We start from the raw sequence: 25,546 nt of genomic DNA on the forward strand, positions 1-25,546 counted from the left end.
ATCTATACATTTATTAGGTCGTTTTAGGCATTTTCTGTGGTTTCCTTTCAAGGTATTTGTGTAATTGGTTTGTATTTGTTATTATGGCTGGTGTTATAAAATATATTCTGAGAAAACACTCAGCTGTCAGGCAAAACAAAGGGCAGATGATTTACTGAGTGCAATTTCGCAAGAACTATGGAGCACGTATATCACCAAAATAGTGGTGGTGATAGTGAAAGCCAAGTGAATTTGCAGTGAATGACGATATTGTCAGTAGTAGTAGCCCAGACAACAAGTTTTATTTGAGCCAAAGTTGGGCTTCCCTTGGCAGTTTGGTTGCCCCTACATTGGTGGGCCAACGTCATTTTGCTCATCAGGGCCAACTTTGGTATTTAGTCATTATCCCCAGAGGGGTGAACATTGCGCCTACCTTATATAAAAGGGCTAGGTGGGACCAATGTTGAGCAAAGTTGTTTTTTGGTGGTTAGGAAACTGGGCCAACCTGTGGGAGGTAGCAGCCTCCACTTCCCTTCACCATGTTGTCTATCTTGTCCAGGAGCTGTGTGACCTGAGTGCGATCGCTCCTGTCCTCAATGTTGAGAACATGATACCTGTTCCCACATTTCTCAACAAGCTGCTGGAGCTCCTCACCAGATTCCTCAATGTACTGCTCAATCGTCCTGCCTCTCAGATGATCCCTGCATGTGAAAAGGATCATTGTGTTCCTCACAGCTCTCTCACCAAACAGCTCCTGCACGTTATCAAAGGCTTTGCAATACTCTTCTACTATAAACCCACTGTGAGTATACATGGGTATCAGCAGGAGGAAAGTGTGGGGTCCCGGGGCAGACAGAGAAACACATCTCTCAATCTCGACGCGGTCTGTGTCTAACAAGTCTGGAGTGTCGACCACAGTGACCCGTCTCCCAGCCACTTCTCCTGTTGTCTTCCCATACTCCCTCGTTAAAGCAGAAAACCTGACTCGAGATCCAAACTCCTCTCTGCCCAGGATGGTGTTCACTGATGCACTCTTCCCAGCACTGCTTACCCCAAGCAGCACGATCCTCAGCTCAGAGGGGCTGTGCAGCTCTTGAGAAACAGTTTCTTCAGCCTCTTGTTCTGCAGCCATGATTACCTGCCCTGTTAAAGAGAAAGAACAGTTTGTTCCTCTTAGAAATGAAAGCTTTCCATGTGAAGCCTTGGATTAGTTTTCTCCTCTTGTTGTCGTGCTGCGCTGAAAGAACACTCCCTGTCACACACAGCACTGGCATGTTCCTGTATGTGTGGAGCTGCTGTACAAGGACACAACTAGCAAACTCTTCAAACAAATAGTGCACATTAATCAGGAGAATCAGTGAAGCGTCTAAATTGTTTGTCAGCAGGTTTGTAGCATTAGCAGTTTGATTTCTTGTTTGTTCTTTCACGTGCAGGTGTAACAGTGTCCTCATAGTTTGTCCTGAGATGCTCAGAACACTCAGAACAAGATTTCTTCACACAAATTATTTATTCAGTTTTAAACCCCCAAGAAATCTGAGGTTTCACAACTATTTCCAGGACTTTTCAAATATTCTGGAAAAAATATTGAAGTTTGGACACCCAATAATAGCCATAAATAGCTGTCTTTTTATATTTGCTGTATTTCTGGGACATTCTTTAATTATTATAATATCATATTACTCCAAACTAAACACTAAGAAAACCTAAGTGTCTATACAGTGTTTCCTGGTTATTATTCTTCCTGTCTTCATTGGTATATTCTGCAAGTAGTATTGCCGTGCATCGTGTGCCCCTTTACAATACTGAGGAGCGGTGAGCCCTGCAGAACACACAGGTAAAGACACAGAGTGGATGGATCGGGTTTCAAACCTGTTTGGCTGCTCCAGAAGCAATGGAGTCTTTCTTTTCCTTTCACTTTGTAATGGCTTTTTAAAGACTAGACGGGAACATTGTGTTAAAACCTTGTCTAAATGTAAAGCAGCCTCAGACTGGCTTATTTAAACCACACTTCTATACAGGAGGCGATGCATCCAGGTGTATTTTAAAGCAAATCAAATACAGTGTATTGTTTTATCATACAGATACCCAGTCCAGTATATTGTTCTATCACACAGATACCCAGTCCAGTGTATTGTTTTATCACACAGATACCCAGTCCAGTGTATTGTTTTATCATACAGATACCCAGTCCAGTGTATTGTTATATCATACAGATACCCAGTCCAGTATATTGTTCTATCACACAGATACCCAGTCCAGTGTATTGTTATATCACACAGATACCCAGTCCAGTGTATTGTTTTATCACACAGATACCCAGTCCAGTGTATTGTTCTATCACACAGATACCCAGTCCAGTATATTGTTCTATCACACAGATACCCAGTCCAGTGTATTGTTATATCATACAGATACCCAGTCCAGTGTATTGTTTTATCATACACAATAAAAACTCACTCGGGGTCCAAACACACTCCACAGACCAGGATCAATGTGTGTAAATATATGCATCGGTAGCTTGATTTTATGAAAACAAGCAGTACAATAACTGATACAAAATAGTTTGGGCAAAGACTGAAACCGGGGGTAAACTTTCATACTTTTAAACAAATATTCTGTCAAGAACTACTGCTTTCTGTCCATATGTGTTACTATTAATAATGCAGAGAAATGGCTATAAAAGTCAAAATCCTGTCATTATAACTCACCGTGATCTGGATCAATACCTGTCGCGGCTGCGATCTCTGAAGAATGTGTTGATTTACTGACGCTGTTTAGGGGGTGTCCATGAAGCACCACAGAGAACTTTGTATATTAGCTCAAAGAGTCAGCTGCCCAACGTTTCGATATGGTGTACATTAGCAATGAATGATGGGAATTCTGTTTTCATATTGACTGGGTTTAGGCTGAAACAGCGAGGAGATGAAAGGAGGAGGAGATACATAGGCGGGGGAAAGAAATCGAAGAAAGGGAAGAGGAGATTAGACGGAGCGAGTGAGATGAGGGAGGAACAGTTCCCATTTTTTAATGTTTTTTATTTCTACTTTTTTCCCATCCCTGCCTACATTACTAATTATCACACCTCTGCAAGCTTAAAGAGTAAGTAGCGGGGTTCTGAAAAATACAGCGTTACACGTCCCTGCGTGTTGCTACAACTGTTTAAATAATGTACCTGTAAATGTTCTTTTCATTGTTAACATCCTGACAACTTTCTACACTTATAACTTTAAAGTCTGTTTCAAAGCTCTTTTCAAAATGTCTGCTCTAGTGCACTGATAGTGTAAGGATTATTGCCCACATTGTCAAACAGGTAACACAACAATAATGATCCATGATGTGGTACGAAACAGAAAAGTCTGCTAAGAAATGAATAATAATAAAAAAAAATAAAAAAGCCAGAACACTTGTTATTTTATTTCTATTTTTATCACTCTTCCTGCAGTGATTTAGAGTATAAACGGGAGTGCACTAGAACGAACATTTTTGAAAAGAGGTTTGAAACAGACTTTAAAGTTCTAAGTGAAACACGTTGTCAGGGTGTTAACAATGAAAAGAAAGATGAGAGGTACGCTATTTAAACAGTGGAGACGTGCAACGCTATATTTTTCGAAACCCCACTACTTACTCTTTAATGTCCCATTAAATTAACACACACACACACTCCTCTTAATCCACACTCCAACATAGCATGATAGTGACTTAAAACATTCCAACATTGGAAGACATTGAAAAAGCTTCTACTTGAAATGTTTGGCATTGAATTGTTTTGTAATTTAACCCTCAGCTATGCTATAGGTTTTCCAAATGTTAAACTTCCAAATAAAGACACTGAAAAAAAACGTTTCCTTTTCTTTTATCAGGACGAGGGCACGAGGTTGTAGCAACAGAGGGTGTACAAACAGAAACTCCCAGCCACCCTGAAATCAGGATTGTGCTTCTGGGGAGAACTGGAGCTGGGAAGAGTGCCTCAGGGAACACCATCTGGGTCTGTTAAGAGAACAGGAGAAGTTGATGGGAGACGCATTGCTGTGGTCAACATACCAGCCTTCTATGATGCAAAACTGTCTCAAAAGAAAGTTATATTTGATGTTGCGCAATGCATGTCCCTGTCTGCCCCGGGACCCCACGCTTTCCTCCTGGTGCTGCAGCTGGGCAGATTCACAGAGGAGAAAAGAAGAAGCTAATCCAGGAGGTTTTCTGTAAGGGAGCAGCAAACTACATAATCATCCTTTTTACCCACAGGGATGATCTGGAGGAAGAGGAGACGATTGAGCATTATGTTAAAGAAGCTGAAGATGATCTCGAGCAGCTGCTAATGGAATGTGGGTACGGGTATCATGCCTTCAACAACAGAAAAAATCGATCGCACTCAGGTCACAAAGCTAATAGAGAAAATAGAGGCCATGGTGACAGCAAACAACAACACCTAATACACCAGTGAGATGTTACAGCAAGCAGAGGCAGCGACACAAAAAAGAGAAGAGATCACGAAGGAGAAGTTCAGAACACACAAGAGATAATATAGTAAGATATTACTGAGCCCACAGCTGTGATGTGCCAGTCTTGGAGTTTTAACACAGATATGGGTCATTGTGCACTATTCTTAGTAGAGATGAATCATTTTGTTTTGTAAAATAAAATCTATTTACCCCTACAATGATTGTTTCTGTAAACTTCTTATGTTCCAAATTGAAGCATTTGTGTTCATTCATGCAAGCTCACCCCTCCCATTAGATAAGTAATGTAATTTGTTGTTCTTTTTATACTGTTGGCTGTAAAAAAAAAAAAAAAAAAAAAGCAATGACTATATTAGTTTTGTTGATATTGCCTTGTAATGAATGTTTTATTCATCAATACTAAGTATTCTACAGTAACACAGGGCTGTTGCCTGGTTTAAAATGTTCTCCTGACAGAACATGTCTTTTTCAGATGAGACTCGAGTTCATTTGACTACAAACAGAATTTATATTAGATTTACAAATAATTCTCTCAATGGAAGTTTTTTTAAAACAAAAAGAAAAACAATTAAAAGTTGCAAAAAAGTAGAGTTAACATACTTGATAAGAAAAAAAAACGTTTAGCTAAAATTCATATATATTAAAGAACAAAAACACGTCATAAAACATAGCTTAAAATAATAATTTATTTAAACTAACGTTTACTAAAGCTGGGGGAACTTGGTTTCAATAGACGAGGTTTCACGCTACAGCGCGGACTTGGGGTCTGATACAGCAACCTCAAACTAGGTCTCCTGGAACCAGGTTTCAATCCAGTTCTTGAAAACGTGGCTGCTTCTTTCCCTCAGCATTAAAAGTAAAGATAGCACCGAGTGATAAAAGGTTAAATTGAAAGTAAAAAAGATAAGGAACAAGGAAATGTTTTATTCCACTCGCTCCGCTGGAAGAAACACAATCGCATCGTCTGGATTACAAACAAGCAAACAGTGTTTTATTGACGATGGGTGAGTTTTTGTTTCTTTGTTTTCTAGCGACGTAGGGTCAAAAATGATGGATTTTGGGTGAAAAATAAATATATTTTATTTAGCGGAATATTATTCCAGAAAACGAATACATGTCCGGCAAATAACTGCGTCACTCACTACAATCAGGTTGTACGATATGTTAACTTGCATTTCAGGTCAAACTAGTACCAACAGGCCTGCATATTCTATTTCATGATGTATATTATTTAATGCAACTTTCAATCTGCAAAGGTCTTAAAACATAGGCCTACCACACATTATATATATATATATATATATATATATATATATATATATATATATATATATATATATATATATATATATATATAATTACAAGGTGGAAGTGGGTAAAAGCCGACCAAGATAAAAGTGGCTGGACGGGGCATTAAAAACGGTCTGATCGTCTTAAAACATACAGCAAAGTATTACCCCTTCCCCATCGTCTATGAAAAATAATTTTATCATAGCAGTCTGCCTATTTTTTAATGCTTCTGGACCAAGACCATATTAATTATCACTTTCCCAAGCTCCGTTTAGTGGTGCTGAAAGAACGTCTTCCCTTAATAATATCAAGAGAATATGAACTAAAATAGACCGGGCCGCCAGATACCAAATTAGGAAACAATTTGAGTAATGACGTAAGATAAGGAAGGAACTGTTCCTGTCTTCGACCGTCATATGCAATTTAAATAATAATAATAATAATAATAATAATAATAATAATAATAATAATAATAATACTTCCTGAATCACTTGGGACTTTTTTGTAATACCAAGTTGATATCAGTGCTCCAGATAAGGGAGGTACCGCCGTAATTCCCGACTAAAAAACAGCCATTTATGACCTCCGAAAGAAATTGAGGATTTGTTTTACAGCCGTGGAAAAACAAATACGACCCCTGCCGCTTTAACGACAGTACGGAAATTAATGAGTCAATCAATCGGTCAATCTTTATTTTATATAGCGCCTTTCACAGTGGACCACCATGCATAAAACAATACAGTGGAAATTACATAATACATGATATAGTACAGAGTACGTTCATGTAGAGCAGACTTCCAAAATTCTGCACAGATCTGCGCAGTTTAAATTTAAACGTGTCATACAACACAACACGGTTTTCTTGTTGCAGTGATAAATAATGCAGGGTGTGGGTGACTGTATCGCAGTGTTTTTGGAAAGTTGAAACAAATTACAGTATATTGTGCCATATATCGCATATGCAGGGCCGGCCTTAGTCTGCGAGGGGCCCTAGGCGGTGACCCCCCCCCCCCCCAAAAAAAAAGAAAAAACCGATTAAAAAAAAAAAATCTTCGCATTATGTCAATAAAACGGTAGACTAGTGCTCACCTTCAGTAATCAAGTAGGCAAGCCATACTGCATGTGTGCTGTCACTTAAGCGAAATAAAAACTCTTTGTAAACGTTATCCTTTTTATATAAATCTAAAATTATATTTGACTGATCTACTTATCAAATCCACGTGTTACATTCACATTTGGATACTGCACATTCAGCTGCAGTTCTGAGTGCTCTTTAATTTTTGCTGTGTAAATTACACTAAAACAACATGCCCAACAAAACATAATGACGTTTTTTTGGTTTTTTTTTTTTCTTCTGAATATTCTAGCCAAGAAGCAGCTTTATTTTTTGCCACGCTGCATTTACGAGTGTACTTCCAAACATTTCATTTGTCGCAGATACCTATCCAGACCGTTAGTGTGGTGGTCCGGCCTACTTACACAGTCTCGATTTCATTATCGATTAATAGTAGCCTTCTCACTTTAAGAAAAGCCTCCAGTAAAACTTTAAAATAATTTTTTATTTTCCTTTTACAATGGCCCGACTCGTACTTGCGAGGGGCCGACATAATACTGTTTCGACTCTGAAGACGTCATAAAATTTGTGACGCGCGCGGGGCCCTCTTAGTTGTGGGGCCCTAGACAGCCGCCTTGCCCTAAGGCCGTCCCTGATCGCATGTGTATTGTTCAGAATAAATGGTTTACCGGTATATAATTACAAACTTTAATTTGATCTGTGGAAGAGTCTAAAGAAATGCAGATGTTGCCAGTACACGACCATGTATGATAAGAAAGTAATGGAATTGTTACAGTACTAGTCTATACCACACACTCCATTTAAAAAAAAAAAAATTAGTTCTTCCCTTGTAACAACTGTAATGGACTATGCCTTTTATTTGGGAAGGGAAATATGAAAACGTATACATTTTTTTTCATGAAAATCCCTATAGGGCTATAAATATACTGATATTTTCTGTTTTAGTGGAATGTTTTATATTGTACAACCACTACAAAAGTTGAAAAATAAACAAACTAAATACATTGTGTTATGATGTATGATTAGTATGTTACATAACAGCGTGCAATATATCTGTTTATAGTCATTTAAGGTACAGAATAAAAACAGGATGTAAAGCCCCTTGAGGATTCTATACCAGTAGTGACTAAAGTTTATTCAAAGGATTAGTCTGCAAAAGACTACGTAAATATAAAAGCCACGGTAAACCCTGACTTATTTTATTATCACAAAACTGTACTGCTGCAGTTTGTGGGAAATTTAAAATTACTCCTGCTGACAAAATTCTGGGAGTGATCACTGCTGACAGAAAACAATTATCTGGACCACTGGATATCAAGTTTAAAGAAGTAATCAACACTGTTTGTTTTGCAGCAGCGAGCAAGCATGCCCATGGCAGACCCTCTGAGCTGAGGATGGTACTGCTTGGAAAGGTCGGGGCTGGGAAGAGTGCCTCTGGAAACACTATCCTGGGCAGTAAGATGTTTGACTCCCAGCCCGCTGCTTACTCCGTGTCCCAGCAGTGTGTGAAGGGCTCGGTGAAGGTAGCCGGTCAGCGTCTGTCTGTGGTCGACACTCCCGGCTTCGTCGACACAAGGCTGGCTGAAGAGGCTGTCAAGCAGGAGATTGCAAGCTGCATCTCCCTGTGCGCCCCGGGACCCCACGCTTTCCTCCTGGTAATGCCGGTGGGTCGATACACGAAGCAGGAGGAGGAGACGGTGCAGGAAATCCAGGAGATGTTCGGAGATGAAGTTTGGAAGTACGCGATCGTTCTTTTCACCCGCGCTGATGAGCTCGGAGGGGAGACGATCGAGGAGTTTGTGCAACAGAACCGACACCTCCGGGAGCTGGTTGAGAAATGCGGTGGCCGCTGCCACGCCTTCAACAACAAAACCACGAGCAATCGCACCCAGGTCCGAGCGCTGCTGGGGAAGATAGACAGCATTCTGAAGGCTGAAGGAGGAGGCTGCTACACCAGTGAGATGAACCGGGAGGCTGAAGCAGCGATCATGCAGAAGACAGAGAGGAGAGTCAGCGAGAGACAGGGGGAGATCCAGAGAGAAGCGGAGGTGAGGCAGAGGGGGGAGTTGATACACAGGCAGCAAGAAAGGATGCAGAGAGAAGAGGGCGATGGAACAGGTAAGAGCAACTGCAGTGGAGAGTGTAACAGTAATCTATTGTCCTGATAATGGTGATTATTTATTATACTGTAATGTTATTATTGATAAACCAGGATTAGGGGACACAGTTGGAAATTATGTGGAGACAGACTTACACTTATTTACACAGAGAGTGGTGAGGGTTTGGAACGAGTTACCAGCTAACGTTGTCGATGGCAGAAACCCTTTTTTAAAACAGTTATAAAAAATAGATTTTTTTTTCATCAGACTCATAAAAGAAAACATACTGAAACTCCAGCACAGTAACTGAGACTGAATGATTAGCCATGAATGAATGACGGTGATTCTGTTTTTGTATTGAATGGGTTTAGGCTGAAGCAGCGCCGAGAGGAGAGAAGATACACATGCTGGGGCCAGCACTTCGAAATAGAATAGAGATGAGACAGAGTGAGATGAGGGAGCAACAGTTCCCATTATTTTTTATGTTTTTTTTTATTTCTACTAACTTCTTTTTTCCATTTCTGCCTAATTGACCTTTGCAAGCTTAAAGAGTAAGTAGCGGGGTTCTGAAAAATATAGCGTTACATGTACCTGCGTGTTGCTACAACTGTTTAAATAATGGACCGGTCATTTATTTTCATTGTTAACATCCTGACAACTTTCTACACTTATAACTTAAAAGTCTGTTTCAGAGCTCTTTTTTAAAATGTCAACTCCAGTGCACTGATAGTGTCAGGATTATTGCCCAAATTGTCAAACAGGTAACACAGCAATAACGATCCATGATGTGGTACGGAACAGAAAAGCCAGAGCACTTGTTGCTATAATTTTTTTTTAATCACTCTTCCTGCAGTGATTTCAAAGGTTTTAAACACCAGTGCACTAGAGTGGACATACTAAGGGGTCACATCAGTGGCTATGTTTACTGGTACGCTGTTCTCTACCTTTCTTAATACGATAAAATATTCAACCTACTTTTTAGTAAAGTTTACAACAAACTTGTCTGTGTCCTGAGGTGGGCGTGATTGTATTTTAATCAAGGTGGTAAAACCAATCTTGCGTTTAGTGTGGTAAAATTATATTTATTGAAAGTGGGATTCGAACCTGTGGCAGTGTGCCCCGCCCATGTGTGGATTTTGTGTGGTGTGTTAATGTTGGTGTATAGGTATTGGTGTATGGGATATAAATGGGTCTGTGTAACACGAGTGAGTTAAAATATATAGTTGTATTTAGGCACAGGTATGCATAATCACTTCACATGCAGATATGTGGGCACAGGATTGCACAAATTAATTCACGTGAATAATTAATTGGTAATTGAATCCTGGCACAACAGTATATATAGATGCGCGTTTTACTCACTCGGGGTTGTGTGTTTGAGTAGAGAACCGGAGTAAATAATTAAAAGCAAAACAAATGCTACTCGTGCAAGAGGACTCGCACGGTACTTGTTTAGTGTTGTCCGCTGTCTGTTTTGTTTGTCTATTTATTTAAACGATTATAAACAATAGCCCAAAAAAAAATTTAACAAAAGTGTATAATAATACTTATTATTCCTAATCATATTCTATCATTGTTAATATTAGCATAATTAATAACATGTTTATAGGTTGTTTAGCCTGGGGTTGCCACCAAGCACTGCTCTCCTTGCTTCCCCGTCTCCTCTATGCATTGATGCTTAAATTTATTTTGTGAAAACACAGATTTATTTTTTCAGAGTTACTTGCGGAATGATAATTTTTTTCATCTGTTAGCTAAATGTTGAATCACCAGTGTAAAAAAATAAAATAAAAAAAAGACTGAGGCATTTCTTTTGAGATTTAATAGGAATATTGGCTTTAAATGTTGAATTTGCAATACGCGGTTTCAATATTTATAAATTATATCTGAAAGTACACATTTCAAAACTTTTAACTATGTTTCTGTTAACATGTATGTATTAAGCTAAATCTGGAAAATCAGGACTTTTTTTGTTGGTTAAATGTAGGAAAAATTGTGTGATTTAAGTTAAATTTGGAAAAAAATATACCTGGTAAGATATTAGTTCTTTTTGTACACTTGGCGTCCCATAGTTTATAAAAGTTTATAATAACTTAAACTGAAGTGTTACCAAAAATACTACCTATTGTAAAATTTGACATCATAAGGAATAAGATCACTGGTGTGTATATTTGTTTTTTTAAACAACATCTGATATAAATATACCCAGAAGCAAATCTACAAAGGGGCACCGATTTTATATATATATATATATATATATATACAGACGTGCTCAAATTTGTTGGTACCCCTCCACAAAAAACGAAGAATGCACGATTTTCTCTGAAATAACTTGAAACTGACAAAAGTAATTTGCATCCACCATTGTTTATTCCATATTTAATAAAAATCAGATTTTGCTTTTGATTTTTTATTCAACATAATATTGTAAATAATAAAACAAATGAAAATGGCATGGACAAAAATGATGGGACCCTTAACCTAATGTTTTGTTGCACAACCTTTAGAGGCGATCACTGCAATCAAACGTTTTCTGTAGCTCTCAATGAGACTTCTGCACCTGTTAACAGGTAGTTTGGCCCACTCTTCCTGAGCAAACTGCTCCAGCTGTCTCAGGTTTGATGGGTGCCTTCTCCAGACTGCAAGTTTCAGCTCTTTCCATAGATGTTCGATAGGATTCAGATCAGGACTCATAGAAGGCCACTTCAGAATAGTCCAATGTTTTGTTCTTATCCATTCTTGGGTGCTTTTAGCTGTGTGTTTTGGGTCATTATCCTGTTGGAGGACCCATGACCTGCGACTGAGACAGAGCTTTCTGACATTGGGCAGTACGTTTTGCTCCAGAATGCCTTGATAGTCTTGAGATTTCATTGTGCCCTGCACAGATTCAAGGCACCCTGTGCCAGGCGCAGCAAAGCAGCCCCAAAACATAACCGAGCCTCCTCCATGTTTCACTGTAGGTATGGTGTTCTTTTCTTTGAAAGCTTCAATTTTTCGTCTGTGAACATAGAGCTGATGTGACTTGCCAAAAAGCACCAGTTTTGACTCATCTGTCCAAAGGACATTCTCCCAGAAGGATTGTGGCTTGTCAATATGCATTTTAGCAAATTCCAGTCTGGCTTTTTTATGTTTTTCTGTCAAAAGTGGAGTCCTCCTGGGTCTTCTTCCATGGAGCCCACTTTCGCTCAAAAAGCGACGGATGGTGCGATCAGAAACTGACGTACCTTCACCTTGGAGTTCAGCTTGTATCTCTTTGGCAGTTATTCTTGGTTCTTTTTCTACCATTCGCACTATCCTTCTGTTCAATCTGGGGTCGATTTTCCTCTTGCAGCCGCGCCTAGGGAGGCTGGCTACAGTTCCATGGACCTTAAACTTATTAATAATATTTGCAACTGTTGTCACAGGAACATCAAGTTGCTTGGAGATGGTCTTGTAGCCTTTACCTTTACCATGCTTGTCTATTATTTTCTTTCTGATCTCCTCAGACAACTCTCTCCTTTGCTTTCTCTGGTCCATGTTCAGTGTGGTGCACACAATGATACCAAACAGCACAGTGACTACTTTTCTCCATTTAAATAGGCTGAATGACTGATTACAAGATTGGAGACATATGTGATACTAATTAAAGAAGCTAATTAGTTTGAAATATCACTATAATCCAATTATTTATTATCTTTTCTAAGGGGTACCAACAAAGGTGTCCAGGCCATTTTAGAATATCTTTGTAGAATAAGCAATAATTCATCTCTTTTCACAGCTCCTTTGCTTTATTCTATGACATACCAAAGGCATACAAGTATACATGATAAAATAGCTTTTAATTTCATCACTTTGCAGGAGGAATGAAGTATTATTTCAATGAGCTGTAAGGGTACCAACAAATTTGAGCACGTCTGTGTGTATATATATATATATATATATATATATATATATATATATATATATATATATATACACACTGTATATAACACAGATAAATTCTGGGGAAATTGTAAATAAAAAATAAAGGTGTTCTCTGGAGGCTGATCTGTAACAATACGCTTCAGATGATACAAAGTATTCTATCCTATCTGCTGTAAATATGGGCATACAGGATTCTTTTTATGAAGAAGAAATAACATTTTCTTTGTTTTGTTTTGTTTTTATTTAGTGTCTGGTTTAAGAACCGTTCTTCTTGGGAGAATTGGGACTGGGAAGAGTGCAGCAGGAAACACAATCCTTGGCAGAGAAGTGTTTAAATCTGATGTTTCGAGCGCCTCAATAACAAAATGCAGTAGGGAGGAAGCAGGAATTGGTGGGCATCATGTCACTGTGGTTGACACACCATGCATATTTGGCACATGGTTCGATATGGAGAAAGTTCAAAGAGAAATTGTGCAGTGTATTTTTCTGACTAAGCCAGGACCCCACGCTTTTCTCTTGATCATACAGTTGGGTCGCTTCACAAAGGAAGACAATGATGCAGTGGAGATGATCAAAAAGCTTTTTGGTTATAGCGCTGCTAAATACACCATGGTCCTTTTCACCCATGGGGACCTACTGAAAAAACAAAAGATAACAATTGAAACATTTCTTGATACGGCTCACCAGAACCTCCAGAATCTGATTAGTTATTATGGGAACAGGTATCATGTATTTGACAGTAGCATCAGGGATGATCACACTCAGGTAAAAGAGCTCTTGAAGAAAATAAACCAAATGGTGGAAGCCAATGGAGGCAGCAATTACACCAATGAAGTATTCGAGGAGAGAGAAAGGGAAGTCAGAAGAGTGCAAGAAAAGATAATGAAGGAGAGAGAGAAGGATATAAAGAGACATGAAGTGGAGCTGAAGTATAGGTTCACAGGTATAGAATATAAGAAAGAGAAGAAAGCTCTCTGGCTGCGTGAAGAGGAAAAGGCAAGAAAAGAAGCAGAAGAGAGAATTCTAAAGAAATGTATTTTACAAACTGCAGCAGCAGCAGGAGCAGGAACAGCAAAAGAAAAAAAATAAATATATTTTAAAATTAGAACAAGAATGTATTACATTTGACTTCACCGTAAATACTGGTGTTTTTGGTTTTTTATTGTAAGAATGAAACAATAGCAGACACCACAATACTTGGTTCCTTTTCAGGGTTGCTATATTCTGGGTGACGACAGGGTCGCTATATTCTCGGAGACGACAGGGTCTGTGTGTGTTCTCCTACAGAACATCTTCACAGATAAATATGTTGGGCCAGTGTTGGCTTAAAGCCACCACTTTGTTGAAACAAACACAATGACCTAATTAAAATAAGAGAGGGTATTTATGTTCAGGGGTGCAAATTTGGCACGATGGCGCTAGAATCTAGCGCCAGGGTACCTCATATAGCTCCAGCAACATTACATTCTGGCACCAGTAGACTTGTTTAATTAAAAAAATAAAAAATAATAAACAAATTCTTAGTGACCATAGATGATGATAGTTTCTCATTAGGTCTGGACGACTCACACTCCTCTACATACATAGGAGAGAAAGCTTGTGTTGTGAGGAGTTGATTCAGTTGGGGTTTGATATTTGATATATTGAGATGCTTGAAAAGTGCCCTTTTTTTCTCAATGAGCCCCTGCCCTTTTAATGTCCTCTACACGTTACTGTATGACCGTGTATATTTTCCTACATATTACAAATATATCATATACTGTATATGAGGTTTCCTACAAAAGGGTAGCTTCCGCAATTCTGATCCTTTATGTTACACTGTAGAAGATGTGGAATTAACTGTAATTTTCAAGTGTTAAAAACAGTTTTGTGTTTTATGGTTTTAAACAGTGAAGTCAATGATGAATACCTGGAAAAGAAAAATAAATTAAATGTACGTACTGAATTAACTGCAATATTTCAATGTAATTAACTGTTTTTGGGTTTTTTTTTTAAACTAAGACACATTAAAATTGAATGTTTAACATTTTAAAAAAATGCATTTGACTAAAGAAATATGTTCCATTTTTAAATTAACTGTTAAGTGCAGGTAAAATGTACGGTTTTTGGAAGCAGGCTTTTTTTAAAATCTTAAAATCCTGAAAGTTAATCTTAGTACCTCAAAATATTGACTTAATATCTCAAAACGTTGACTTTTAGACTGTAATTTTATTAATGAAAAGAAAACCTGCATATAGTACTTAAGGATATTATTATTATTATTATTATTATTATTATTATTATTATTATTATTATTATTAGTTATTATTATTCATAATAATAATAATAATAATAATAATAATAATAATAATAATAAAGCCCTAATGGACCTTGTTTGTGGAGTAAGTACATAGGCGCAAAGAACGCTGAGACTACAGGGTCTGGGGAAATTGTTGAATTACCGCTATAATCATGTTTTTAATTGCTATTTTGGATGCAAGTCATTGTTCTGTTGTCCCGTTACATAGCTCGATATGTTGTTAATGTCATGCTGTCGTTTACTGTGTTTTGGTTTGCGGAAGAGCCTGTCTGGGGATGAGTGAGTCAGAGTGGGTGGGGTTTAATTACTCAGCTGGCTGATGGCTTGTCTAGTAACCTTTTCACACTTGCACACCCGAGCCGAGCCCACCTAGCGCGACTCGGGTGTGTTCCCACTACTGTTCAAAGTAGAAGCTGCACTGTGGAACGTGACGTCAAATTCAGTGGACACAGGCGCACAGTTTGACATTTCTAGGCGACCCTCTGTCTGAAATGCACAGGGGATACCAAATAATACAGCCATAAGATATTGTCACCTGTCTAATCTGGTATCCCCTGTGATTATCACTGTCAATACCAATCTTGTGTGTGTGTGTTCTGTATATAAAATAAATATATAAACAAATATCAGTAAACAATGCCGTTATATGTAATTGATGAGATCCTCCCAATAGTACTCAAAGAAATGAAAGAAGTTATTTACAAACCTCTAACCAAGATCATGCAACAGTCTCTTGACACAGGGGTTGTACCGACAGACTGGAAAATAGCAAACGTAATACCAATCCACAAAAAGGGACACAAAACCAAACCAGGTCTACTGCAGAACAATAAGCCTGATTTCTGGAAACTTATGGATTTATGGAAACTATAATAAGATCCGAAATGGAAAATTACCTATATGGTAACAATATCCTGGGAGACAGTCAGCATGGTTTTAGGAATCGACAATGGATAATTGCAAAGCATATGACATGGTTTATTTAGATTTCCAGAAAGCTTTTGACAAAGTCCCGCTTAAAAGATTAATTCTCAAACTGAACGCAGTAGGGATTCAAGGAAATGCATGCACATGGATTAGGGAGTGGTTAACATGTAGAAAACAGAAAGTACTGATTAGAGGAGAAACTTCAAAATGGAGCGAGGTAACCAGTGGTGTACTGCTTGATGAGATTCTGGGATCAATAAGCTACTAACAACCAAACGAGCAAGATGGGCCGAATAGCCTCCTCTCGTTTGGAAACTTTCTTATGTTCTTATGTAATACATTACGGATTTTTAATATCATTTACACGAATCGTGTTTATTCCAGACATAACAACACAAACCACAGAGCAACAACATTCGTGAAAAATTTCGTGATCATTTACTTTTAACTTTCAAGTTTTTAAATCCAAAAAATATATAAAAAATAGTCTACTTTGAAATCGGCACAATACCTTAAGCATTAATTATTTAATGATTGTTTTAGCTGCGCACGACTATAACTGATTATTATTTGTTTATCTAGCAGACGCCTTTATCCAAGCTGACTTACAAAGACTAGGATGTGTGAACTATGCATCAGCTTCAGTCACTTACAATTACATCTCACCCGAAAGACGGAGCACAAGGAGGTGAAGTGACTTGCTCAGAGTCACACAAAGAGTCAGTGGCTGAGGTGGGATTTGAACCGGGGACCTCCTGGTTACAGGTCCTTTTCTTTAACCACTGGACCACAATGCAACCATACCGTCCTGTCATTTCTAATGAATAAAGTGATGCATATTTGCTCAGTGATCAGCCTTTATAAACCAGTTCACAGAAAAATAAATGAATAAATAAGATACATATATTGTAAATGTGCAAAGTATCTGAAAATCACATTCAATATGGTAATGTTTAAAAAATACCATATATTAACATTGCATCTATAAAAACAAGTTGTAAAGAAAGGTTTACGTTTAGATTTTGTTTTTAATAGGCCTACTTTAAATTTATTTTTTGAAGTGTTTACTGGAATTTTTCAAATACTATCTGTAACTTTTTAAAGTTACTATTTGTAATAGTCGTAGTAGTCGTAATTAATCTAACTTGAATAATATGAACTGAAATTATTCGGCTTGTATTTGCATTCAGCAACATGTGAAAAACAAATGCAAACAAGAAGAGAACCGCGACCTCGGGATCTCAAAACAAATCCACACCACTCCTCTGTGCGCCTGTGTCCACTGCATTTGACGCCACGTTCCCCAGTGCAGCTTGTCAGTACTTTGAACAGTAATGCGAACACACCCAAACTGCGCTGGGTGGACAGCTCGGATGTGTAAGTGTGACCACGTGTATAGTAATAGCACTGATAGGGGCGTGGTTTATGACACCTCATCCCGCCCTTCGCCAGTTACCATGGCAGCGGCATTCGCGTCCTTTCGAGACGGAAGTCAGACGGCGTTCGGTTTCAACCAGAACACAGAGGTAAGTTTATCGTTGTGTTTACTAATTTTGCGATTGAATTTACCTGTATCCTGACGTTGTTTCGCATTTTATGTACGCAGTTTTGTTGACCCTTTCATTATTTATCAAGTCAAGTGTAAACGTGTTTTGTTGCGCCAGTAATTATTAAAAAAACATGTTGATGCCATTGTGGTTAAACGTTTTTCATGTATAATTTCGCTGCTCGGGCTTCCACGCTGTTCCTATGATTACACAATGCATTCACAATACGTTTTGACCATTATTTCACAGTACTGTTGCTACACGCCGCTGTGCTCTGCACGCAGTGAGATGTTATAAGGTGTACAATGTGTTTGCCTCCCCTCTCCCGGCACAGAGACGCGTCATGTCGGTCAGTAACAGGACTGGGAGGACAGCGGCTGGTTCTGGGCTATGGAACTACGCCAGACAGCCCCAGTACAGCAAAGAGACACAGGAGCTGATGAAACGTGAGAAACCACCATTCACAATTCATCATATATCATATAAAATAATTAAAAAAAAAAAAAACTTGCATTACAAATGCATGACGTCACTGTTGATTATTACAAATGTGTTATTCATTATCTTTTTTTAAAATCCATTACTTTATATATTTTATATGATAATAAATACCTGGTACGAGGCCATAAGACTCCTACTGCACAGCAGTGTCACTTATTCCAGTCCAGGTTTTAATGCTACCAGCTTGATCAGCCCCAGTGTGTCTAGCTAACAAGCTCAGATGTGTCTTATTATTAAACTCCCAGTGAAACCAGGACTGGATCACACTGCTGTGCAGCGGGAGTCTGATTCCCAGCCCTGTGGTAATCAGTATTGCTCTTTCTAACCTGTAAGCTTGCATACCTCTGCTTTACATTATATAGTAAGGGCTGCACTGTGGTGGATGCAACCTCTGTGTAATAAAGAAAAACAATGTGACAAAGCAAACTTTACAGCTCTGACCAAAAGTTTAGCATCACCTTGACTTTTAGGATTAAGACGTAATATTATTATTTTTTATTTCTTAGCAGACGTCCTTATCCAGGGCGACTTACAGTCATAAACAAAAAATACATTTCAAGAATCACAGTACAAGTATTAATACAATTAAGAGCAAGATAAATACAATGACTTCGGTTCTAGCAAGTACAAGTATATATATATATATAAAAATAATAATAATACATGAACATAATTTCGATCTTTTGTCTAACATCGTGATATAATCAAAGAAACTACAAAATGATATTGCTAAAAAAAGTGTCTATACCGGAAGCCATAATAGCAGTCCAGTAGTATTTCATTTCAGATTTCTGAAATGTCACATTTTTCATTTTGTCAGTTTTTCGTTCTATGGGAAACTGCAAAGCAGTGTGTAATTGTTACTATGTTAACAAGGGAACATTATTCAGCAGCTTTCATTGGACTCTATGAAGCTGAGGGAGTTCATTCTATATAGAGGGGGGTGGAATTCAATATGTTAACAAGGGAACATTATTCAGCAGCTTTCATTGGACTCTATGAAGCTGAATCAGTTCATTCTATATAGAGGGTGTGGAATTCAATATGTTAACAAGGGAACATTATTCAGCAGCTTTCATTGGACTCTATGAAGCTGAGTGAGTTCATTCTATATAGAGGGTGTGGAATTCAATATGTTAACAAGGGAACATTATTCAGCAGCTTTCATTGGACTCTATGAAGCTGAGTGAATTAATTCTATATAGAGGGGGTGGAATTCAATATGTTAACAAGGGAACATTATTCAGCAGCTTTCACTGGACTCTATTATTATTATTATTATTTATTTCTTAGCAGACGCCCTTATCCAGGGCAACTTACAATTGTTACAAGATATCACATTATACATTATTTCACTTTATTTTTACATACAATTACCCATTTAAACAGTTGGGTTTTTACTGGAACAATCTAGGTAAAGTACCTTGCTCAAGGGTACAACAGCAGTGTCCCTCACTGGGGATTGAACCCACGACCCTCTGGTCAGGAGTCCAGAGCCTTAACCACTACTCCACACTGCTGCCCCAACACTGCTGCCCCAAGACTCTATGAAGCTGAGTGAGTTCATTCTATATAGAGGGGGTGGAATTCAATATGTTAACAAGGGAACATTATTCAGCAGCTTTCATTGGACTCTATGAAGCTGAGTGAGTTCATTCTATAAGGTGATAATGCAAAACTTTTGGCCCTAGCTGTAAACACACTGGGGTTAGATAAAAAATATATAAGTATCTGTTATATGTAGCACATACTTTCATGCACCGTGTTTGGCACACAAATGAGGCTAGTCTAGGCACAGATAGAGACGGCACATGTTTTCACATGCATTGCTTATAAAACATGATCTCTCTTCTAATATGCCTCCCCTCACATGTTGTGTAAGTACAGTATTGTTCATCTCAGCATTTCAGCTCTCTGTTTTATTGGGTTTCAGTGATGATGCAGGAATCCAGACTGACCAGCTTTCAGCAGAGACAGCTTAACACCAGGATGAAAAGTGAGTCGCTGCAAGAACATGCTTTTAATGTATCAGAGTAGGGACTGTGATCTGGAGCTGCACAAACCCAGTATTGCATTGTCTGGATGGAGCTCTGCACAGGTGAGGGTGTCGATCGGGCTGATTTATCATTCAGAATGCACGAGTGAAGAGAAAGCAGCTGGGGATCGCTGTTCTCTTCTGCAGAGTTAGCGATCATTACAAACTCAAGCAGCTATTTCTTCACTTGTTTTACTCTGAATGGTAAATCAGCCCGATCGACACCAGCGACCCTCGCCTGATTCAGCACCTGATTTCTGTGGAATGCTTGATCCCAATAATAGAATAATCATGCAACACTATTGAATCTACAAGCTGCAGCCAGAACCGCAGACAGAGGGCGCTGTTTCCTATCCTCTCTCTCTATCTCCACTCAGAGGGGGACAGTCTCCCATTGAAGTGTAACCCCACCTCCAGCGATGACCAGAAGGCCCTGCCCCCTGCCCCTGCACCAATCAAAGCCCTCGGAGTGTCTGGCAAACGCCAGCTGCGCAGCGCCGAGCTGTGCCGTTCCGGAAACGCCTACGAGAGAGAAAAGTTCCGCCCCAGACCCATTCGTGAGTATTGAGTCACATGCACTGACCCACACTGCTGAACCCTGATGGCTCAATAATGCAACCATCAACCCTTCCAGAATGATAGAGACTTCTTCCATACTGTACTGTTATAATAATGCACCCCCATCCACCCTACCAGAATAATAGAGACTTCTTCCATACTGCACTACTGTTATGACTTCCGGTAGACTTTTGCAATATCATTTTGTAGTTTCTTTGATTACATGATGTTAAATAAAAGGTCTAAATTATGTTCATATATATATATATATATATATATATATATATATATATATATATATATATATATATATATATATATATATATATATATAAATTCTAGATGATGCAAAACGTTTGGCCAGAGCTGTGTGTTGATAATAACCCCCTAGTCTCCCTTTATATGTAAAGTTATTTAAACCGAGGGACTCACAGACTAGGCAGTGTGGGCAAGAGCACCTTCTTAGCAAAGTCTCTATCGCAAAACTTTACATGCACACAATCATCAATTAACCCACCCCACCCCACTCCACTCCACCCACCACCAACCTTGATACCTCTGGGCAGCTTCCCCGTCACTTTGATCAGCTAGGGACAGATACACACGCAGCAAGCAAGACCGTGGAGGATTTCAAAACATACCTTTTATTAGAATAGATCTTTTAACACCAACATAATTTGTAATCACACTTTTGACTATCATAATTAAACATTTAATAATCATAAGTGTTAGAAAAGCATGTACAAATAAAATCAAAATTATGTTCATATGTATTTTTTTTTTTTTTGTAATGATGTCTCAATCCTACAATTCTAGGTGGTGATGCAAAACCTTTGACCTTGACATTGTTAGCTACAAACACTTAAACAGTATCTCAGCATGCTATTGAATACATGTGATTGGATTAGAATAGCATGGTGAGTTGATTGGCAATGCTATCCCCCCACAGGAGACCAGGAGAAAGAGAAGAGGCGCTTACAGAACCTGCTGGCCACGGGACAGGACGCCCCCGAAAACAAACCCCAGAAACGCAGCGCCCCGACAGAGCCGGAGCCGGAGAGAGACCGCTTCCAGGAGGGTGAGTGAGAGGATTGTCAAGCATCTGCCAGTAACATCCGCTCTGGAAAGTCAGAGCTGTCCGTGTGAGGAGAAAATGAATGACCATGACGTACATCAGCAGCTTGTGCAGAATAGGACAGGTATACCGATGTACTGACAGACAGACAGACAGACACCCCCCTATATCCCCAGAACATGCGTGTCTAATGGACTGTGTTTGAGTTGCAGGCCACTCTGTCTGTCTGTCTGTCTGTCTATCTTGCAATGCTGTGTGTGTGTCAGTGTGACTCTGTGGCTCTGTCTCGCTTGCAGTGCTGTCAGTGTGACTGTGGCTCTGTCTATCTTGCTGTGCTGTGTGTGTGTCAATGTGACTCTGTCTATCTTGCAGTGCTGTGTGTGTGTCGGTGTGACTGTGGCTCTGTCTATCTTGCAGTGCTGTGTGTGTCAGTGTGACTCTGTGGCTCTGTCTATCTTGTAGTGCTGTCAGTGTGGCTCTGTCTATCTTGCAGTGCTGTCAGTGTGTCTCTGTGTCTCTGTTCTCGTACAGTACTGGATGAGATCAGCGAGAGGCAGCAGTTTCTGGAGGACATGGCAGCTCTGGGGAGAGGGAGACAGTACGAGGCTCTCATCAGCACTGAGATCTCACAGGTGAATCACCAGCACTACACTGCATTATCACTAGAGGGGCTTTAAACACATAGCAAACAGCAGCAGTGATCATCAGCACTGAGATCTCACAGGTGAATCACCAGCACTACACTGCATTATCACTAGAGGGGCTTTAAACACATAGCAAACAACAGCAGTGATCATCAGCACTGAGATCTCACAGGTGAATCACCAGCACTACCCTGCATTATCACAAGAGGAGCTTTAAACACATAGCAAACAACAGCAGAGATCGTCAGCACTGAGATCTCACAGGTGAATCACCAGCACTACACTGCATTATCACAAGAGGAGCTTCAAACACATAGCAAACAGCAGCAGCGATCATCAGCACTGAGATCTCACAGGTGAATCACCAGCACTACACTGCATTATCACAAGAGGAGCTTTAAACACATAGCAAACAACAGCAGCGATCATCAGCACTGAGATCTCACAGGTGAATCACCAGCACTACACTGCATTATCACAAGAGGAGCTTCAAACACATAGCAAACAACAGCAGCGATCATCAGCACTGAGATCTCACAGGTGAATCACCAGCACTACACTGCATTATCACAAGAGGGGCTTTAAACACATAGCAAACAACAGCAGAGATCGTCAGCACTGAGATCTCACAGGTGAATCACCAGCACTACCCTGCATTATCACAAGAGGGGCTTTAAACACATAGCAAACAACGCAGAGATCGTCAGCACTGAGATCTCACAGGTGAATCACCAGCACTACCCTGCATTATCACAAGAGGGGCTTTAAACACATAGCAAACAACAGCAGAGATCGTCAGCACTGAGATCTCACAGGTGAATCACCAGCACTACACTGCATTATCACAAGAGGAGCTTCAAACACATAGCAAACAACAGCAGCGATCATCAGCACTGAGATCTCACAGGTGAATCACCAGCACTACACTGCATTATCACAAGAGGGGCTTTAAACACATAGCAAACAACAGCAGAGATCGTCAGCACTGAGATCTCACAGGTGAATCACCAGCACTACCCTGCATTATCACTAGAGAGGCTTTAAACACATAGCAAACAACAGCAGAGATCGTCAGCACTGAGATCTCACAGGTGAATCACCAGCACTACCCTGCATTATCACAAGAGGGGCTTTAAACACATAGCAAACAACAGCAGAGATCGTCAGCACTGAGATCTCACAGGTGAATCACCAGCACTACCCTGCATTATCACTAGAGGAGCTTTAAACACTTAGCAAACAACAGCAGCGATCATCAGCACTGAGATCTCACAGGTGAATCACCAGCACTACCCTGCATTATCACAAGAGGGGCTTTAAACACATAGCAAACAACAGCAGCGATCATCAGCACTGAGATCTCACAGGTGAATCACCAGCACTACACTGCATTATCACAAGAGGGGCTTTAAACACATAGCAAACAACGCAGAGATCGTCAGCACTGAGATCTCACAGGTGAATCACCAGCACTACACTGCATTATCACAAGAGGAGCTTTAAACACATAGCAAACAACAGCAGCGATCATCAGCACTGAGATCTCACAGGTGAATCACCAGCACTACACTGCATTATCACAAGAGGAGCTTTAAACACATAGCAAACAACAGCAGCGATCATCAGCACTGAGATCTCACAGGTGAATCACCAGCACTACCCTGCATTATCACAAGAGGGGCTTTAAACACATAGCAAACAACAGCAGCGATCATCAGCACTGAGATCTCACAGGTGAATCACCAGCACTACACTGCATTATCACAAGAGGGGCTTTAAACACATAGCAAACAACAGCAGCGATCATCAGCACTGAGATCTCACAGGTGAATCACCAGCACTACACTGCATTATCACAAGAGGGGCTTTAAACACATAGCAAACAACAGCAGAGATCGTCAGCACTGAGATCTCACAGGTGAATCACCAGCACTACCCTGCATTATCACAAGAGGAGCTTCAAACACATAGCAAACAACAGCAGAGATCATCAGCACTGAGATCTCACAGGTGAATCACCAGCACTTTATAATGTTTTTTTTAGTTCTTTTTTTTTAAAAGCATGGAACTGAAGACCTGACTTAGGAATTGCTATAAATTACATAGACACACACATACACGTGTGTAAGAGGGACTGGTATTTTGAAAAATCTGATTATTTTTTATCAACTCACAGAAAATCCGAGAGCTGGAGATCATCGATAAAGAGAGGAGCTCGGAGCTGAGGAAGATGATGGAGAGAAAACAGGAAGAAGAAGCAGCAGAAAAGAAGTGACCTGAATTTGAGGATTTCCCTGTGAACTGTCCTGCACTCCACTGAATACTCAAAGAGCACAATCCAGTGCACTGGTGGTGTAGTGACTGTGCAGGGTGTGATCTGGCTCCACTGTGAAGTGCTGAATGCTCTCCACTCCAGTTACACTCTTCACTTTTTAAAAATACAATCTTTGCAGCTCAAGGGGGTTTCGTTCAACCTCTTTAAGTTGACGAGTAACATCGATTATTTTTCTGTTGTTGTTGGAAACGTGTTTTAACACTGCCCTGGCTATGTTCCCCTGCCTATTTAATGCCTACAGCTGAACACATTTTGCTTCATAAAGTCAAATGAAACCTGCTGAATAATGTTACGTTAACATGTTGAATTACACACCAGCGCTTTGTAGTTTTCCATATACTTAACAAACACATTGAAAAATGTGACCTTTTGAAATCTAACATGAAATACTACTGGACTATTATTATGGCTTCCGGTAGACTTTTTATTTTGCAATATAATTTTGTAGTTTCTTTGATTACATCATGATGTTAAATAAAATATCAACGAGATTCCAGTTCCATTAGAGAGAGATAGATCACCTAGGAGCTGGTTTATGAAGGGAAGTCCTGCGTGTTCGAAAGTTTTGGGTGTCTGGTGAACAGTTTAGCCGCCTAGTCTGATAGTTAGGCTCTACGTTTGAGCTTGGTTTTTGTTTTGTTTTGTGAAAATAAAAAGTGCATGAAAGCCCTCCACCGTGCAGTTCTTGTGTCTGGGTCTATGTTTTAAAGAGCAAACAAGCAGACTACAGAGAGGCTACGTTACAATATATATAATATATATAATAAATTAATGGTGACTTTTGGCCGCAGTTGTATTTTCAAATATATTGGACACTGGGCA

At 39.5% G+C, this 25,546-nt stretch overlaps 3 protein-coding genes across 4 annotated transcripts; 2 read left to right on the forward strand and 1 right to left on the reverse strand.

Annotated features, from left to right (window-relative positions):
• Positions 1-442: 442 nt before the first annotated feature.
• Positions 443-1,115, reverse strand: LOC131723121 (GTPase IMAP family member 9-like). Its single transcript, XM_059016562.1, has one exon. It carries the CDS (start codon positions 1,109-1,111, stop codon positions 467-469), a length of 645 nt encoding a protein of 214 aa, XP_058872545.1. The 5' UTR covers positions 1,112-1,115; the 3' UTR covers positions 443-466.
• A 4,098-nt stretch (positions 1,116-5,213) lies between these two features.
• On the forward strand, positions 5,214-15,035 carry LOC117965673 (GTPase IMAP family member 4-like). Of its 2 annotated transcripts, XM_034910653.2 has the most exons (4): positions 5,214-5,440; positions 8,155-8,919; positions 9,272-9,347; positions 13,051-13,113. In XM_034910653.2, exons 1-3 carry the CDS (start codon positions 5,437-5,439, stop codon positions 9,274-9,276), a joined length of 774 nt encoding a protein of 257 aa, XP_034766544.2. In that variant the 5' UTR covers positions 5,214-5,436; the 3' UTR covers positions 9,277-9,347; positions 13,051-13,113. The 2 variants fall into 2 exon arrangements, with proteins under 2 accessions (XP_034766544.2, XP_034766545.2); XM_034910654.2 differs by lacking the exon at positions 5,214-5,440 and having other exon boundaries at positions 8,791-8,919; positions 13,051-15,035.
• Positions 15,036-17,451: 2,416 nt separating this feature from the next.
• Positions 17,452-25,068, forward strand: LOC117433024 (UPF0193 protein EVG1 homolog). Its single transcript, XM_034910657.2, has 7 exons — positions 17,452-17,555; positions 17,911-18,022; positions 20,011-20,073; positions 20,490-20,669; positions 21,620-21,748; positions 22,277-22,377; positions 24,566-25,068. The coding sequence occupies exons 1-7, from the start codon at positions 17,487-17,489 to the stop codon at positions 24,662-24,664; spliced, it is 753 nt and encodes a 250-aa protein (XP_034766548.2). The 5' UTR covers positions 17,452-17,486; the 3' UTR covers positions 24,665-25,068.
• Positions 25,069-25,546: the final 478 nt, after the last annotated feature.

This window comes from Acipenser ruthenus, chromosome 53, assembly GCF_902713425.1.
Source record: "Acipenser ruthenus chromosome 53, fAciRut3.2 maternal haplotype, whole genome shotgun sequence".
In the NCBI taxonomy this organism is placed as follows: domain Eukaryota; kingdom Metazoa; phylum Chordata; class Actinopteri; order Acipenseriformes; family Acipenseridae; genus Acipenser; species Acipenser ruthenus.

Excerpts from the sequence above, each read along its gene's own strand:
- LOC131723121 (XM_059016562.1), bottom strand. The coding sequence starts at position 1,111 with ATGGCTGCAGAACAAGAGGCTGAAGAAACTGTTTCTCAAGAGCTGCAC.
- LOC117433024 (XM_034910657.2), top strand. The coding sequence starts at position 17,487 with ATGGCAGCGGCATTCGCGTCCTTTCGAGACGGAAGTCAGACGGCGTTC. Across the intron at positions 17,556-17,910 it reads GTTTCAACCAGAACACAGAG|AGACGCGTCATGTCGGTCAG; the intron begins GTAAGTTTATCG and ends CTCCCGGCACAG. Across the intron at positions 18,023-20,010 it reads GACACAGGAGCTGATGAAAC|TGATGATGCAGGAATCCAGA; the intron begins GTGAGAAACCAC and ends ATTGGGTTTCAG.
- LOC117965673 (XM_034910654.2), top strand. Across the intron at positions 9,348-13,050 it reads TAGAATAGAGATGAGACAGA|TGTCTGGTTTAAGAACCGTT; the intron begins GTGAGATGAGGG and ends GTTTTTATTTAG.